General features: G+C 35.9%; 1 protein-coding gene across 19 annotated transcripts in view; it reads right to left on the reverse strand.

The window, feature by feature from the left end:
* The window catches only part of LOC100113758 (AP-3 complex subunit mu-1), an 835,720-nt gene extending 816,634 nt beyond the window's left edge, over window positions 1–19,086 (reverse strand). For 3 of the 19 annotated variants that reach the window (XM_031933577.2, XM_032601274.1, XM_031933582.2), the window contains exon 1: window positions 16,692–16,975. Coding sequence is in view for 4 of the 19 variants with exons in the window: in XM_031933601.1 (XP_031789461.1) it covers window positions 16,546–16,626 (81 nt within the window). In the remaining 15 variants the exon portion in view is untranslated. Of the gene's footprint in view, window positions 1–15,989; window positions 16,976–18,969 lie in introns of those variants that run through there. The other 16 variants (XM_032601276.1, XM_032601275.1, XM_031933641.1 and 13 more) reach the window with 12 other exon arrangements.
* Window positions 19,087–19,417: the final 331 nt, after the last annotated feature.

A 19,417-nucleotide genomic window follows, 5' to 3' on the forward strand; every position in this document is an offset into this window, starting at 1 on the left:
TACTATTTCAATAATGCGATTCGGGTAAAAGTACGTAAAATGTTCAATGAATGTTTATAACTGTTATTAAAGTTATAAAATCATTTTTTTACATTAACTGTTATTCTTTTAGTACCTAATTCAAAATTTAATTACATCAATTTATTTTTTTTTATTTTTAAACTACACTGTGCCTTGTTTATTATACCTGTTTTAAACGTATACTATACATATAGTATACGTATAGTATTCTACCCAAAGTGGATTACCAGCCCTGTGCGCCGATCAATAAGAAAATGTCAATCTAAAATAAAAAACAAGAACCCTATGCACTAAATCTAGTTACCCAAGACTTAAATATAAAACGTAAATACTAATATATCACATAAGCTCAAACCTACCTACACGTGCACAGCAAGATGCAAATGAAAAAATAAAAATACTAAACCAACATTTCCTAACACCATCTACACTAGGCACAGCAAGTTGCTAAAATACAACAAAAATATCAAATCCTAAGCACATTAGCCCACACAAAAATCAAAATCAAAATCAAAATACAAAATCCTAAGCCTGATCTAAATCAATTTACCTAATACGCAAAGAGATAGTATTAAATTTTTAAATATGTCTGCACGTCGAAGGAAAGCGATTGAGGAAAAGTGTAACATTATAATCTAAAACCCTTAAACCCACCTATGCACCCCAGTCAACATTATTTACATTAAATTTTACATTTAATTTTATGTAAAGATTTTAAACTTTTAGATGTAAAGTTTTATAGATAGATCTTTATTTCTTGTAAAATTATACGTAGTATTTGAATTTTCAAGTTTTTTAATTTTATTGATTCATGTAAGATTTTACATGTGAAAGTGCAAAATTATAACATAAAATTTCATAGGGAGAAGATTGACTGAGAAGATATTATTTAAATACGTCGGCACATCAAGGAAAGCGAGGATAAAAACCTGAAACCAAAGCGCTTAAACCCAACTACACCACGCTCCCTGAGAGTAATAATGTACTTAAAAACCTCGGCACATCGGAGGAAGACGAGCAAGTGCGAAAATTATCAAAAACATAAACTCTGAAACCCAGCCCACGTGCTGCGAGTTTCCGTACTCGCCATAATGGAGGAAGGCGGGAGAGAGGGATAATTTGATCTTAAACTAAAATTCACCTACCCCACGCACGGCAAGTTTATATAAAAATCATGAACTCTTAAACCCACCTACTCCATGCACTGCGAGTTTCCGTACTCAGTACAGCGGAGAAAGTCGAGCAATTGCGAGAATTATTATAAGCAAGCATGTATACAATAAGTTGTAGTTGTTCAATAATTTGTACATGTACAAGCTATTGTAATCGACGTTAGCCGCGCATTTCCTATAAAATTCTCTTGGTGCGTGGATTAAATAAGAATGGATGCTTTAAATGAGTACTCTTGCATCATAAAATTTTGAACAGTATGTTTACATAACTTGTACATAATTTGTTTTTCTAAAATAAAAAATGCAAGAGTGAAATGACTGCATAGTTGTAATATTGCTGTAAACCTCACTCGCCTTCGCCCGCTATGCCGAGTACGGAAACTCGTAGGTTTAAGAATTTATTTTTTTTATATAATTCTCGCAATTGCTCGCCTTCCTCCGATGTGTTGAGGTTTTGTTTACATTAATTATTGAGCTCAGAGAGCACAAGGTAGTTGGTTTTATGCATTTTGGTTTTTGATTAATCCCTAGCTAAGCTCACCTTCCTTCGATGTGCCGAGATGTTGTTGAAAAAAATAATTACAATTGGGAAGCGTGGTGTAGTTGGGTTTAAGCGCTTTGGTTTTTGTTTTTATCCTCACTTCGCTCGCCTTCCTCCGATTTGCCGGGGTGTTGTTTACATTAATTATTATTGAGCTTAAAGAGCACGGGGTAGTTGGTTTTGTACATTTTGGTTTTTGATTGATTCCTCGCTTTGCTCGCCTTCCTTCGATGTGCCGAGTTTTTTCAAATGAATTATTGAGCTCCGAGAGCACTCGGTAGTTTAGTTACCGACCCGACCTACAGCGACCCCAAAAAACTTCTTATAGTACATGGTTTTCTCTTTAAGCTCCAATCATGCAGTAATTTGCATTAACGAAATTGTTTAAACAAATTAATTTGCAAATATGAGGTCAGATTCGTAATTAGCGACCCCAAAATCCCCTTATAATTCATAGGTTGCGTAATTAAAATATTTTACAATTTCAGTACATACTGTAAAAGGGGTTATATCGTTTTATTACATTAATATTGTTGTTTAAACGTTTAGATTATTCTAATTATGTCTACATAATTCATATTTTGCATATAGTTTATTAGTCAACCGTTTACAACCGCCTGTAATTCTGAAATTGAAATTTTTTACTATTTCAATAATGCGATTCCGGTAAAAGTACGTAAAATGTTCAATGAATGTTTATAACTGTTATTAAAGTTAGAAAATCATTTTTTTACAGTAACTGTTATTCTTTTAGTACCTAATTCAAAATTTAATTACATCAATTTATTTTTTTTTATTTTTAAACTACACTGTGCCTTGTTTATTATACCTGTTTTAAACGTATACTATACATATAGTATACGTATAGTATTCTACCCAAAGTGGATTACCAGCCCTGTGCGCCGATCAATAAGAAAATGTCAATCTAAAATAAAAAACAAGAACCCTATGCACTAAATCTAGTTACCCAAGACTTAAATATAAAACGTAAATACTAATATATCACATAAGCTCAAACCTACCTACACGTGCACAGCAAGATGCAAATGAAAAAATAAAAATACTAAACCAACATTTCCTAACACCATCTACACTAGGCACAGCAAGTTGCTAAAATACAACAAAAATATCAAATCCTAAGCACATTAGCCCACACAAAAATCAAAATCAAAATCAAAATACAAAATCCTAAGCCTGATCTAAATCAATTTACCTAATACGCAAAGAGATAGTATTAAATTTTTAAATATGTCTGCACGTCGAAGGAAAGCGATTGAGGAAAAGTGTAACATTATAATCTAAAACCCTTAAACCCACCTATGCACCCCAGTCAACATTATTTACATTAAATTTTACATTTAATTTTATGTAAAGATTTTAAACTTTTAGATGTAAAGTTTTATAGATAGATCTTTATTTCTTGTAAAATTATACGTAGTATTTGAATTTTCAAGTTTTTTAATTTTATTGATTCATGTAAGATTTTACATGTGAAAGTGCAAAATTATAACATAAAATTTCATAGGGAGAAGATTGACTGAGAAGATATTATTTAAATACGTCGGCACATCAAGGAAAGCGAGGATAAAAACCTGAAACCAAAGCGCTTAAACCCAACTACACCACGCTCCCTGAGAGTAATAATGTACTTAAAAACCTCGGCACATCGGAGGAAGACGAGCAAGTGCGAAAATTATCAAAAACATAAACTCTGAAACCCAGCCCACGTGCTGCGAGTTTCCGTACTCGCCATAATGGAGGAAGGCGGGAGAGAGGGATAATTTGATCTTAAACTAAAATTCACCTACCCCACGCACGGCAAGTTTATATAAAAATCATGAACTCTTAAACCCACCTACTCCATGCACTGCGAGTTTCCGTACTCAGTACAGCGGAGAAAGTCGAGCAATTGCGAGAATTATTATAAGCAAGCATGTATACAATAAGTTGTAGTTGTTCAATAATTTGTACATGTACAAGCTATTGTAATCGACGTTAGCCGCGCATTTCCTATAAAATTCTCTTGGTGCGTGGATTAAATAAGAATGGATGCTTTAAATGAGTACTCTTGCATCATAAAATTTTGAACAGTATGTTTACATAACTTGTACATAATTTGTTTTTCTAAAATAAAAAATGCAAGAGTGAAATGACTGCATAGTTGTAATATTGCTGTAAACCTCACTCGCCTTCGCCCGCTATGCCGAGTACGGAAACTCGTAGGTTTAAGAATTTATTTTTTTTATATAATTCTCGCAATTGCTCGCCTTCCTCCGATGTGTTGAGGTTTTGTTTACATTAATTATTGAGCTCAGAGAGCACAAGGTAGTTGGTTTTATGCATTTTGGTTTTTGATTAATCCCTAGCTAAGCTCACCTTCCTTCGATGTGCCGAGATGTTGTTGAAAAAAATAATTACAATTGGGAAGCGTGGTGTAGTTGGGTTTAAGCGCTTTGGTTTTTGTTTTTATCCTCACTTCGCTCGCCTTCCTCCGATTTGCCGGGGTGTTGTTTACATTAATTATTATTGAGCTTAAAGAGCACGGGGTAGTTGGTTTTGTACATTTTGGTTTTTGATTGATTCCTCGCTTTGCTCGCCTTCCTTCGATGTGCCGAGTTTTTTCAAATGAATTATTGAGCTCCGAGAGCACTCGGTAGTTTAGTTACCGACCCGACCTACAGCGACCCCAAAAAACTTCTTATAGTACATGGTTTTCTCTTTAAGCTCCAATCATGCAGTAATTTGCATTAACGAAATTGTTTAAACAAATTAATTTGCAAATATGAGGTCAGATTCGTAATTAGCGACCCCAAAATCCCCTTATAATTCATAGGTTGCGTAATTAAAATATTTTACAATTTCAGTACATACTGTAAAAGGGGTTATATCGTTTTATTACATTAATATTGTTGTTTAAACGTTTAGATTATTCTAATTATGTCTACATAATTCATATTTTGCATATAGTTTATTAGTCAACCGTTTACAACCGCCTGTAATTCTGAAATTGAAATTTTTTACTATTTCAATAATGCGATTCCGGTAAAAGTACGTAAAATGTTCAATGAATGTTTATAACTGTTATTAAAGTTAGAAAATCATTTTTTTACAGTAACTGTTATTCTTTTAGTACCTAATTCAAAATTTAATTACATCAATTTATTTTTTTTATTTTTAAACTACACTGTGCCTTGTTTATTATACCTGTTTTAAACGTATACTATACATATAGTATACGTATAGTATTCTACCCAAAGTGGATTACCAGCCCTATGCGCCGATCAATAAGAAAATGTCAATCTAAAATAAAAAACAAGAACCCTATGCACTAAATCTAGTTACCCAAGACTTAAATATAAAACGTAAATACTAATATATCACATAAGCTCAAACCTACCTACACGTGCACAGCAAGATGCAAATGAAAAAATAAAAATACTAAACCAACATTTCCTAACACCATCTACACTAGGCACAGCAAGTTGCTAAAATACAACAAAAATATCAAATCCTAAGCACATTAGCCCACACAAAAATCAAAATCAAAATCAAAATACAATATCCTAAGCCTGATCTAAATCAATTTACCTAATATGCAGAGAGATAATATTAAAATTTTAAATACGTCTGCACGTTGACGGAAGGCGAGCGAGCGCAAGATTAACATGCAAAACTAAAACCCTTAAACACACCTACCCCATTTAGTAAGAGTTTGAGTCATGAAATATTATTTTAAATACGTCGGCACATTAAAGAGAGGCGAACGAGCGCAAAAGTAGCTTTAAAAACCGAAATTCCTATACCTACCAACCTCACAAAGCAAGAGTTTGGTTGAGGAACTCTTGCTCAATTATTCTCCAGATGATATTATCATTTTAGCTAATATTATCATCTCTCTCGTTTGCTTCCCTTCGATATGCTGACGTATTTAAATAATATCTTCTCAGTGAATCTTTTCCCTATGAAATTTCATTTTATAATTTTGAACTTTCACATGTAAAATCTTACATGAATCAATAAAATTAAAAAACTTGAAAATTCAAATACTACGTATAATTTTACAAGAAATAAAGATCTATCTGTAAAACTTTATATTTAAAAGTTTAAAATCTTTACATAAAATTAAATATAAAATTTAATGTAAATAATTTTGACTGGGGTGCATAGGTGCATAGGGTAGGTGGGTTTAAGGGTTTTAGATAATGTTACACTTTTCCTCAATAACTTTCCTTCGACGCACAGACATAATTAAAAATGTAATATTATCTCTTTGCGTATTAGGTAAATTGATTTAGATCAGACTTAGGATTTTGTATTTTGATTTTTGTGTTGGCTTATGTTCTTAGGATTTGATATTTTCGTTGTATTTTAACAACTTGCTGTTGCCTGGTGTAGATGGTTTTAGAAGATTTTGGTTTAGTATTTTTATTTTTTATTTGCATCTTGCTGTGCACGTGTAGGTAGGTTTGAGCTTATGTGATATATTAGTATTTACGTATTATATTTAAGTCTTGGGTAACTAGATTTCGTGTATAGGCTTCTTGTTTTTTAGTTTTAGATCGACATTTTCTTATTCATCGGCGCAGCTACCGGTAATTCGAACATTTTCGAATTGATGCAGGGTTGTCCGATGGCTGACTTCAGGGGACTAAGCAGATCGCTCTTACCGCGATGCCCCGCGAAGTTGGCATTTGAGCGACCCTCCGAATAATCGTGACCCCAGCACTGCGCATGCCTCGCGTATATACTCTAAGCGTATACTATACTGTATACTCGGCTCCGTGGAGTTAAACTATGCGATACTGTACTATACTCTCTCTCTCTCTCTTGCCTGCTAGACTCCGAGCTGAATGGATGTACTGCCGACTCGTGGCTTATGCCACTACTTTCAACAATATATTTACAATTATTATTAACCTCACAGTAACTTTATTTATCCACCACTCCAACATGTACCAAAAAAAATTATTAACTACAGCAGAAATGTCCAGGTATCAAAAGCACCTCCTGGTTGGCGAGACTGGTCTATGATACAACGCACTAAGGATACAACAAATGTCTGGAAAAAAATTTTCTCTTCCTCTAGATGATATCTAGGTGTCAGGATGATCCTATGGTTAACCCATTATAGTTATGGTATAACGGACGGAGAGGAGACGAGTTGGAAAGCAAAAAAGAGTAGACGCGGTGTTGAACGGCGGACCCCGAGATTAACAAGCAGGAGCTCTAACTACTGAGCTAACGTCTACGATGCATTCGGACGCTATGCATCGTTGTACGGCTCGGCGGACTCTTATCGCTGAGTCGTCTTCACTGCTCGCGTTGCAGACGTGTGCGTCTGTGACAATGGTAAATGATATATTGTGCTACCTTTAAAATGACACCAAGTTTGACCACCAAGAAACATCGTTTATAATCATAAGTATATTATCAGTGTTAAAATTCCAGGAAGACCAAAATTCCTAAAAGTCCAGAAAAATTTCCTAAAATATCCGGAAAGTGGAATATTTTATCTTTACATTATAATTTTGCAATATTGGTGCACTAAAGAAAAAAAATAAAACGGTAGAAATATTTTTAGATGTTAGAACTCATGTGACAGTTAAAAAAGTTTCAATTAGAATTAGAGGAATTTGAATAAATTGAACTGCAAATGACGTTTTGGACAGAAACTTAAGCAAATAAATATCATGTAGATGTAGATAACTCAAGAGGATCCATTTTAACTAGAAACCTCAATATATATATATATATATATATATATATGTGTGTGTGTGTGTGTGTGTGTGTGTGTGTATGTGATAGCTTTTATATATAATCCGTCAATAAAAGCAAATAGCTCAGATGGTAGAGCAATGGATTTCCACACTGAGATTCTGGGTTCAAATCACGATCAGAGAACATTTTTTCTTTCTCATTTTGATCCTTATTTCGTCGGCCCCTTCGAAGAGTTGTACGGTTCAGATTTGCCACGAAGACTAGTACGGTTTAGATTTGCCGCGAAGACTAGTACATTTCAGATATTTCCCACATGAAAAAATCCAATTGTTTTGGACATAAACAAAGAGTTTTTTTGGTTAAAATTAATAAAATTGCAATATTCTTAAAGTGGCCAAAAAATTTTTGAAAAATTTCGATATTTAAAGATTCTTATTAAAAACTTTAATTAGAACAAAAAATTAATTTCAAATTTTATAGCAACTTTTTAGATTTCGAATTTTTTTGAAAATATTTTGACAACTTTGAAAATATTGCTATTTTATTAATTTTAACCCAAATAACTATTTGCTTATGGCCAAAACAATTGGATTTTTTCATGTGGGAAATATCTGAAATGTACTAGTCTTCGCGGCAAATCTGAATCGTACTACTCTTCGTAGGGACCAATGATTTATTGTTAAGTATCCATTTTTTCAATTTATAAATATTATTTTAAGATTTTTAATAATATTTCTAAATTTTATTATAAATAACGAGATAACCACGTGAGAAATGAGTCGAAGATCTCAAGTGATTTTCTCGTGATTTTCATGAGGTAATCTCGTGATTTTTTTCAGTAGGGAAGTGTCTTGGTTTTTGATGTTATACTTTCGCACTAGCTTACCTCTCTTTAATGTGCCGACGTATTTTAAAATTTTAATATTTTTATCTCTTCGTGCATTAGTTGAGTTGATTTAAGGGCTTACGTTTTAGGTTCGCAATTTACTATGCATGTGGTAGGTTGGCTTATGTGCTTCGGATCTATTATTTTCGTCTTATATTGGCAACTTGCTCTGTCTGGTGTAGTTGGTTTTAGGAGATTTTGGTTTAGTATTTATTTTTTTTTATCTGCATCTCGCTGTGCATCGGGTAGGCGGATTAGGAACCTATTAGTATTCACGTTTTATATTTGCAAGTTTTCAGTGAGTACATGCATAGGGTTCTTATATTTTAGTTCGAGATTGCATTGTGATGCATCGTGCTCGGCCACCGGTAATCCAAACATAGCCGCTTGATACAGGGACACCTAATGGCTAATTTCAGAAGACACAGCGGATTGCCCTTATCGTGATGCCACCCGAGGTTGGCATTTGAGCATCCATTCGAATAATCGAGACCCTAGCACTGGGGTCTCTGGCTGGATGCATGCAGTTCAATCGAGCGCCGCATGGTGATGATTAAATTCGGTACGCTTTTTTAACACGGTATTGGTAATCTCTCTTCTAATCTCTGGTAGTACAACAAGTAGGTAGAGAGAGAGAGAGAGAGAGAGAGAGAGAGAGAGAGAGAGAGAGAGAGAGAGAGAGAGAGAGAGAGAGAGGGAGTCACGAAACCAACGTTGCCATAACAACACTCAAAACTGCCAGTCAGACATTCTAGACTCAAGCGTCCAAAAATTACTGCTAGTATAAGCTCGACTGCGCTCTATCTCTCTAAACATGCTTATTTTACCTGAAAAATATTAAAAATTTGGATTTAGACAAATTTTCTTAGTGTCTTAACCCCTTTTTGGGCTGCCCATCCGGCTTAATTAGATTTTGAGATATTTGAGATTTAAAGATTATCAATACTTTTTCAGAAACTTTACTTTATTAGCTGCATTAAAAAATGATGATGACTCTTTGATATAACGTTTGCTGTTATAAATTTGATTTTCGGTTTTAATATATGTTTAATAGACCATAAATATATAGGAAATAACCGACCTAACGTAGCTATTTGTTATTGAAAGCTGGTTCAAATAGCACAAAATATTTTTTAAATGTTTTTAAAGCGTCTACAAAACGTTAAAAATTAGTCTAAATTGTGTAATTTTATTTTAGTAAAAAAACACGTTCATTTAACTTTTTGAATATTAAAAAAAAATGTTTAATGATAATAAGAAGCCAGTAAATATCGGACATTTAAATAACGTTTATTGCATAATCTATTGATCTCAGTTATATATCTTAGGTGCTACCATCCAGATATAGAAAATTGATAAAAATAAGTGGCCTTACAGGTGCTATCCGGATGGTAGCCCCTGTAAGGCCACTTATTTTTATCAATTTTGAAATATTTAGGACTTTTAGATACTACACAAACATGTAATTTTTATACAATCCAAATATTCAGAAAATGACGTCATAAACTAACGTTATTTTTTGTTCCAATTTGTGACACGTCCAATGACGTCATTTAATAACGTCATTTTATAACGTTGTAACGAGTTGACTTCCGCAGCTAACTCTTAGCGGTATGAGTACCGCTGCGCAGCGACGAAACAGGGTAGACTCGCGCGCGCGAAGTAAAACACGTGCGAATTCGGGAATAAGAGCGAGAGAGATAGAGTGAGCGAGCACGCGGGCTACTCCTTCAGGTACGCGCTCAGATAGCTCTTGGCCTTCGGAAAGTAAACACAGGACTTTGCTCGTGATCTCGTGTGCTGTGCTGTGTCCAGCGGATCATATTATATCTTGTGTGAGAGTGCGACGCGGAGTCCGGGTTTCCTGATCTCCCTGCTTAGCGGTCCAGCAACATCTAGTTCTGCAGTCTGTCCGGGATCAGGAGCGTCGGCGACGAGATCGTGAAGGTTTGTGTGGCGCGCAGTGACTGTGATTGTGTGCATGAGAGTGTATATCACCCGTGCGAGGGTGATCCGGCGCACGCGTCCTTCACGGCGATATACGCGTGCGAGCGCTATTAGTTCAGCGTCGCGGCGAGTCGCAAAGTTGTTGGCGACTAGCTTATTATTATTATTTTTTATACTTTTAAACTCACGGTTTTGACGCACTAGTAAAATATAACTTAGCCTTATTATTTTACGAGCTTTTTCGTCATTTCTAAACCTCGCTCGTTTACTTCCGATTCCTGTTCCTTCTTGCGAATACCGCCGCCTCCACGGGCGTTATTTATAAGTACTTATCTAACGCAGTTGAGCAGCCGAGCACGCGCCAGGCGGCGCGTAGACTAAGAAAAACAGAAGCAGCTAAGACAGCTGCATGCAACGGAGGTGTTTCGCGGGCGTAGAGGAGTCCTCCGCCGCATCGGGGAAACGCGACCCATTTGTTTAGCGCGTTATTCGTTAGTCAAATTTACACCCAATGGCGCCCAACTGAATTACCCACAGGCGTAAATAAGGAAGATTTTCACGGTTCTCCAGGAGTTCCACGAAGGAGGAGGAGGAGACGAGGGAGAAACCCCCACCTACGAAGCTGACTTTTCCAGGCGGGAAGAGGGATCGAGCAAATCAGCTGCAGCAGCAGCCCAGGGCACTGCGGATTACGACATGCGGTCAAGAAGACGAGTGGGAAAAGTGCGGAGATGTACGAAGTTGGAGACATCGTCGAAGAGCTAGTCGGCGCAGAAGAGTTCCTGAATTACCGGCGATCCTGCGGTGAATTGGTAGAGTCGAAATCGGGACGATAATCCGACTCTAGCGGGCAGTTGTAACGAGGAACCGTTCTCTCGCCACGCCAGTAATCGAGGCAGGATAGAGAGTGACGAAAGAGGGCGGCGTTGACTCAAGTGGTAGCACGCGCGCCTAAAGATCTCGGGAGCGCCGGATCGATTCTCTATCCCGGCGTCTCCTTTTGTGATTTTCTCCTCTCATCGTCAAGTCTCACCCCGTTACAATGTCATTTAATAACGTTATTCGATAACGTCATTTTTTTCAACAGGGTAAGCTAAATATTGTGGCGAGCGGTTTCAACGCAAGCAAGTAGCGTAGGGAATCGTGCATTTTAAGTAGTGTACAATACAGCTATTATTTTTTGTGTTTAGAATTTAAATATTTGCGCCTTTTCTTATCTTGATTCTTGATCGAAATTTGCGCATGCGCAGTTACGCATTTGTGACTAAATAGCAGCAGTTTCACGCCGATGCCACTAACCGCAAACATAAATTTTATGTACAAAAATGTAAGTTTTTATTTTTTAACGTTCGTACTTCTGTTACAATGCCGCTACCCTAAGCGGGTCTTGGGCGTTGTCGTCCAGACGGGTGGGTGCCTATCACCACTACACAGCGCGTCCATAGGTTGCGGATAGAGGAACAGCCCCTGAGAAAGAGGTTAGCTGCGAATAAATTGAATAAGCAGCCGCGGACAGCCGATAGGAACAGGCGTGGGTGTGATGAGCCCACACTGTCGAACGCATTCATCTAGAAACACTACGCAAGCACCACAACATAAAAAAGCACTTCACATTATCTCTTATCTCTCAATCTATCACTTTCATCACACATTACAAAAATGGGCAAAAATCCTGCTGCCGTGGAGGATGCGGGAGCGATGACAACTGCCCCGAAAGGGAATGTGTAGAATGATTCATCACCTGGTCTTACGCGGTAACGATGCCAGCGGAGGGGCGCTGCCTTGCCGGGGGGCGTTAGGATGCGAGAATGAAACCGTAGTGTGTCTGACGACGAGTTGACACTGTCCTCGTCAAAGTCGGAAAGCTCTCATACTTAGTTCTAGAGAGGTATGGGGGTTATCACCTCTAGAACGGTGGACTCACCTGCGATCGGAACAGGATCCGAAGCGCGCGGGTTTAACATACTATCATGGCTCAAAAAAATCAAATCCGAACCAAAAGGGAATTAAGGGTCGGAACTTGGAATGTTCGCAGTCTATACAGAGCAGGCGCGTTTAAAGAACTCGTAAAGGAAGCTGATAGGTACAATCTAGATTTGGTAGCAATACAGGAATCGCGGTGGCCAGATGGCGGAGTACTAGCATCGGGTAACTTCACGTACCTGTATGGGGCCGGGAGTGGGGGATCTCTAGGCACCGGATTTCTCGTAAGCAAAAGCATCATACATTCGGTTAAAAGTTTCAAATCCGTCAATGATGGGCTCTAGTACATCATTATCGAAGGTGAATGGTATAGATATGTATTTATTAATGTACACTGTCCTACGGAGGATAAAGAAGAAGAAGCTAAGGATCTCTATTACGAAACTTTAGAGCAGGTAATCGACCAGTTCGCGTCTTACGACACAAGAATAGTATTAGGCGATTTCAATGCTAAAATAAGTAGGGAGGAAATGTTTAGGCCTACTATAAGGAAGGAAAGCCTGCACGAAGCCAGCAATGATAACGGTATTAGGGTCATAAATTTCGCGGCGGCAAAAGATCTTATAATCAAAACTACGTGTATTAAGCACAAGGACATACACAAGGCAACGTGGACATCACCGGACGGGGCCACACAGAACCAAATTGATCATTTTCTCATTGAAAAAAGACGTCATACTAACGTTCTTGACGTAATGGCTTACAGAGGGGCAGATAGCGACTCGGACCACTTTCTAGTAGTAGCCAAATTAAGAGCTAGACTAGTAGCGAATCAAAATAGTAAGCGAGCAAACAAGGTAGAAAGCTTCGATATTGAGAAGCTACGAGATAGAACAGAGCGAATTAGGTACCAGATAGAAATTAATAACAGGTTTCAGGCACTTGAAGAAGCAAACACATCGCCGGAGGAGAATGACGAACCGAATAGCTTATGGGGGGACATCGAAAAAACGGTAAAAGAGGCCGCGAACAAAGTACTGGGTAAAAAGAAAAAGCCAAAGAGCAAACCATGGTTTGACGAAGAGTGCGAACTCTGGTTTGAAAGGCGCAAAAAGACTAAATTAGATAGCTTACAAAATAGAAGCGATAGGACCGTAGAAGAGTATTCTAACGTAAGGAAACAGACGAGCGCGATCTACAGAAATAAGAAGCGGGAGTATCAAAAGAATCTTATTAGGAAATAGAAACTAATAGTAAGGAAAATAACCCCCGCGAAATGTACAGAGGGATTGACGCCATCAGAAAGCGTTTTAGGAGTAGAGCGCAATTGATGAAGGACGAAAACGGGGACCTCGTAACAAATGACAACGAATTACTGTCGCTGTGGACAAATTATTTCGATAAATTATTAAACATGCACGAAAATAGCGAAGAATTAGGGGACGAAATTCACACTGCTGAAATCCACGTGGAGGAACTGAGCTACCAAGAAGTAGAGGCTGCGATTAAAAAACTAAAAAACAACAAAGCCGCGGGAAATGACTCTATACCAGCTGAGTTACTCAAATATGGGGGCGTCGAGCTCACTTTCAAAATCTATAAACTAGTATGTGCCATCTGGAAAAATGAAACAATACCCGAAAATTGGAAGGAATCTATCATTATACCGATTTTTAAAAAGGGGGATAAGACAGACTGCAATAACTATAGGGGTATCTCACTTTTAGCAACGTGCTACAAAGTTCTGTCAAACGTAATACAAGCGAGACTCACTCCATTCGCGGAAGATATAGTAGGAGATTATCAGTGCGGATTTCGGCGCAACAGATCGACGAGCGATCAAATGTTTACCATAAGACAGTTGTTAGAGAAAAAGTGGGAATTTTGCGAAACCATACACAAACTATTTATAGATTTTAAAAAAGCATACGACTCTATTAAGCGAAGCAAAATGTATCAAATTCTAGTACTTCTCGGTGTACCGAAAAAACTCGTAAGATTGATTCAAATATGTCTGAACGGAAGCACGCGAAAGGTCCGAGTAGGCGGTTATGTATCAGAACCCTTCCCGATACGCGATGGTTTAAAACAAGGGGATGGACTCTCTACGGTGCTGTTCAACTTAACGTTAGAGTATGTCGTTAGAAAAATGCAGGTTAGCCAGCTGGGCGCAACGCTTAATGGAACAACGCAGATACTAGGCTACGCAGATGATTTGGATATACTGGGGGATTGTAGGGAAACGGTAGCAAGAAACGCGGAAATCCTCATAAAAGCGGTGGAGTATACAGGGTTAGAAGTGAGTGAATCAAAAACAAAGTACATGATTGTGGATAAGCTAGGCATCTGCAGAGGGGAGGAAGATCTCAGAATTGGGGATTTTACTTTTGAAAAGGTTAGCGAATTCAGGTATTTGGGTACGACCATAAATGATAGAAACGAGATTAATGTTGAAATAAATAAGAGACTCCATTCGGGTAATGCTTGCTTCTACGCCGTGAGTAATGTACTTAAGTCGAGGCTGTTGTCTAAAAACGTTAAAATAAGAATATACAGGACAATAATACTGCCGGTGGTTCTGTACGGGTGGCGAAACGTGGGCTCTCACTAAGCAGGCGGACAACCGTTTTAGGGTATTTGAAAATAAATTCTTGCGAAAAATCTACGGGCCGAAGAAAGATGAGGAAACCGGGGAATGGAGGAGACTACACAATGATGAGTTACACAATCTGTACGCGTCACCAAATATTAACAGAATAATAAAATCGCGCAGATTGGGATGGGCAGGGCACGTAGCGAGAATGGGAGACGACCGTACGGCAGCGCGTGTCATGAAGGGCAGGCCGATGGTAGCGCGACCTCTAGGTAGACCTAGACGTAGATGGGAGGACAACGTAAAAGCGGATCTAGTAGAAATAGGACGGGTGGGTGTCGATCGGAGAGGTGCATCTTGGGTGGGGTTGACACAAGATAGGGCAGCGTGGAAGGCTTGCGTAGATGAGGCGATGAACTTTCGAGTTCCAAATGCCACTTAAAAAAAAAAACGTTCGTACTTGGAACAATTAATAAATAAAAGTGATTTAAAGTGTAATGATTTCTAAAAAAGGAGCTGTAAGCGTATTTTTTAAAGAATTTATAAAATTTGCGAAAGCTTAAAAAATAAGTATTTATAGCAGGGAAAAATAGCTTTTTTCCCCGCTCGAGTTCGAAATTTTCCACGCATGCTTGGAATGAATGATTTTCTACGCTACTTTCTGGCATGAAAAGAGGTTTATTTCATGCCTGAGTTGTGAAAAATTATATGATGGACATAAGTAGACATGAAATAAATAGAACGAAATTTGTCAATTTTCTGCTTCTTGAGTTTCTGATGATACAGCTTTTATATCAAAAATAAAGGCATACATGTGAGTATCTTTAAATATATCAAAATTTTAATACAAACTATAGTTATTGATCGTTTCAAACATTTAGCTATTTTATTAAATTCTGCTGAGCCATAAGAATAAGTAATTAATTCTTTTCACATTTTTTACGGGTTTCTGGTTAGTAACCTGCTTGAATTTTATTTGCCAATTCTAGCTATTTATTAATAACTTAACGGACGAAACCCATGAACTCCCTCACCAGGAAGTTAAAAAGTTTCATTGAATTGATCGTGGTAAAATAATAAATTAGTTATTATAATAGCTAAGTGCCAAAAATTTAGCAGCTTGTAATTAATTTATGTTTTCTATCGAACTAACAATTTAATTTGACCAATAGGTAAATTTATAATTACCATTTGGTAATCATGAATTTCAGTATTTCTGTGGTTTCTATCTAGTTATCTAACAAGATGACTCAATCGTATCAAGGACATTTTTGTATTATTATTTTTTTATACACGCTTGATTTTGATAGTTTATACTTAGTTATCATGACCAAATACAAACATTAGAAATATTCTAATTGTAATTTTAAGTTTGAGGAGGCTCATCAGCGAAAAATTTCTTAAATAAATTTCTTGTTTTAAACATTTTTATAGCACCAATTATATAAGTTTATTATTTAAAAATTCTCTTTAAAACAAAACTATTATATAGACGATCATCATACTATATAAATATTTATCTGTGTTATAATGTAATTAAATTATGTCACTGACGCTAAACAAAACATAGTATGTATAAAATCTGTGAAAAAACTTGAATATAAAATATAAAATTATAACGAAAAAAATTATTTTTTTTGCAATATTTTATGTAATATAAATGATTAAATTACTGTGAGTTCTTTACGATAATGTTGTTTTAATAATTTAATTAACGTTTTTAATATTAAAAATATTTACCTACAAAACTAGAAGTCTTGTGTACAGATGCGCGTGTACATGCAATCGCGCACGCGTATAAAAGTTTTGAGTTAAAATTGTTCATTCAATTTTAATATATACTTCGTTAATACAAAATTCAAAGTAAATATGTTTATTTGTAATATATACCTATGTTTATGTTATTAGCACCTTAATGCTATATTTTCAACGTTCTTAATTAGCTTCAATAAATTCACTTTCACATGTAATAAGGAATGTTGCACATTATTATTGCGATTAATTAAATGCGCTGATGAGCAGAGTTTTTATACACATATAGGCAATCGAGTAAAATATGTGTGTGTTATAATAGTCCTTGTTCTCTATGATTTCCATGAAGTTATCGGTGATTATCAATACTCTCTTACTAAAGAGCTATATCAGGGCAAGGGAAAGTAAATTCGCTAAGCTCTGCGCAAACTCAGAACTGTTTCATCAAACTTATTGAACTAAAGCAGGGTGGCCAAGAAAGCAACTCTAAAAGTACTGGAAACTTCTTACATATTTATGTATAAGTATGAGAATTTATGAAATTAATTAAAGTATTATAGAACATTTGAGAAACTCACTAAAATAATTTTTACATAATTCAATAACTCTTATTTTTAGAATTCTAGACCAATGTATTACAGGCAAAATTTATCTTCGTTCTTACTGGTTGACACTGCTGCATATATTTAAACGACTTCAAATATTGATATTGCTTCCCTTTCTAGGAAGCCTTATAATATTAATTTTTTGAGTTTATGTATAAAATCATGTAGAAAGTGTGTTTTAATGCATTTTTAGTGGAAAATAGTGTTTTAAGAAAATGTCCGTACGGATGTATGTGTGTGTGGATAGGTTAAAATCCACTGAGTAGAAGCTAAGATACAGGTGTCTACGAACAAACACCCACTAAGTCTTATTTTCTTTGTTTTTATTAGTCAATAGTGGGAAAACAATCCGTTTTTACATTTTGTGAAGACGTTTTTGTATAGTGATTATAGTTTTTTCTAATAAGTTATTAAAAAACTTGATAGAAGTAAATTGCTTAGTATTTACCTGAAAGAAAATAAAATTACTTTATACCGCAGAAAATTTATACCATCGTTTGCCCTTCTTTTATTGTATGCCATAAAGCGCAATTTTTTGAAATCGTTTTAATTGAAAAACTAATAAATGTCTAACCTTTCTAAATTTATTTAACATGATTATTGAAGGTTATCAGAATCAACATTTAATTAACATGATTATTGAAGGTTATCAGAACATTACGTTACTTCAATTTTAAGTCATTATATGGGGCAGATCCCCAGAAAAACATCAAAAACTGAAAAAAGTCATTTTTCTATGAAACGCGATAACTGGAGTAAAAAGGCAAAAATCAAGTTCAAATTTTGGATATGGTTAGCATTATATAGTACCATAATACTTTTCTTTGGGCTGTTTATGAAACGAGTTAGCTTTAAAGATACTAAGTTTCGAAAAATTTTTTCTCACCCTAGCTGTATACTCTGTATAACTGAAAACTGTATTGCTTAGATCTCAGCTTGTATTAAATAGATTTTTCCCAACATGCGCATGAAATGGGCCTTTTTACATGCCCAAAAGTAGTGTAGAAAGTCGTCCATTCCAAGCGTTTTAGAAAAAGTTTGAGCTCAAGCGGGGAGAAAATTATTTTCTCCCTGCTTGAGAAGTAGCGAGGAGAAATTTTTTCTCTCCTCTGTTAATACCCGTTTTTCAAATCTCTCAAATTTTCTCAAATTTTTCAATTTTTTAAAATTTCTTTTGTAATACTTTCGTAACATTTGCATAAAATTGCATAACAGCTTTATTACAGATTTTTATGATTTTATAAACTATGTACCATTATTCCACACTTCTTTCACATATTTTCACTTTATTTATAATCCATACTATGGCACAGTACGGATTAATTGGAAAAAAAAGTGACCGAACCTGCCCTGCTAAACAGGTCAATATAGATTATAATTAACAGGAGTTGATAGATTTTAATACGGAAAACAACAATTGAAGTCGATGGTTAATACCAAATATTAGTTTTTATTAACTTTTCTAGTCCTCTTTTGTATAGAATTTGATCGATTCCTATCGATCATATTGCCTTTAATCAAGTTCTTATGCTATAAATGGAATTTAGGTATAGCTCAGAATTTAATTAATAATTTAACCAATCTTTATTGACTATTTTACAGGTTGGGACTCTGGCTTGCCAGTCAAATGCCTAACCACCTAAACATTCTCATAAAATTTTATAACAGTTTTATTACAGATTTTTATAATCTTATAAACTATTTAGCACATTATTACACATATTAACATACTTTTAAGTTACTATAATCCTAACTATGGCACAGTGTGGATTATTTGGAAATAAAAAAAGTGAGCTACGATAGAATCGAACCTGAATTTCCGGCGTGCTAGTCAAACGCTTAACTGCCTGAGCTTGTATCTTACAGTTTAACTTCCTATAACGAGCACCTTTATATTAAAGGCTAAGTGGCAGAACGATCGGTGAGCTCAGATAGCCCGTGCAGTCCTTATAAAAGCAGCGGAGAGAGCAAGTATCGAGCCGCCGAAAAAAACTCATACCTGCATACATGTATTCACACCTATATACATACTTCATTCACACTAATATATTCCAATGCGCGCGCCGCGCCGCACGGTGTGAAAAAAAATTTGTTTGTATTAAAACCTAATATCTCACGATTGAGTGAGCGGAATTGGATAAAATTTGGTTAGAGTATAGTTTGAGTTGTGTGAAATAAGAGCAAACTATTATAAGGCCCACAATATTTTCGAGAGCCCCAAAATTCAAGCAAAAAAGGCCCATTTTGCGATTTTAGAGA

The sequence above is a fragment of the Nasonia vitripennis genome, assembly GCF_009193385.2.
Source record: "Nasonia vitripennis strain AsymCx chromosome 1 unlocalized genomic scaffold, Nvit_psr_1.1 chr1_random0004, whole genome shotgun sequence".
NCBI classification, from domain to species: Eukaryota; Metazoa; Arthropoda; class Insecta; order Hymenoptera; family Pteromalidae; genus Nasonia; species Nasonia vitripennis.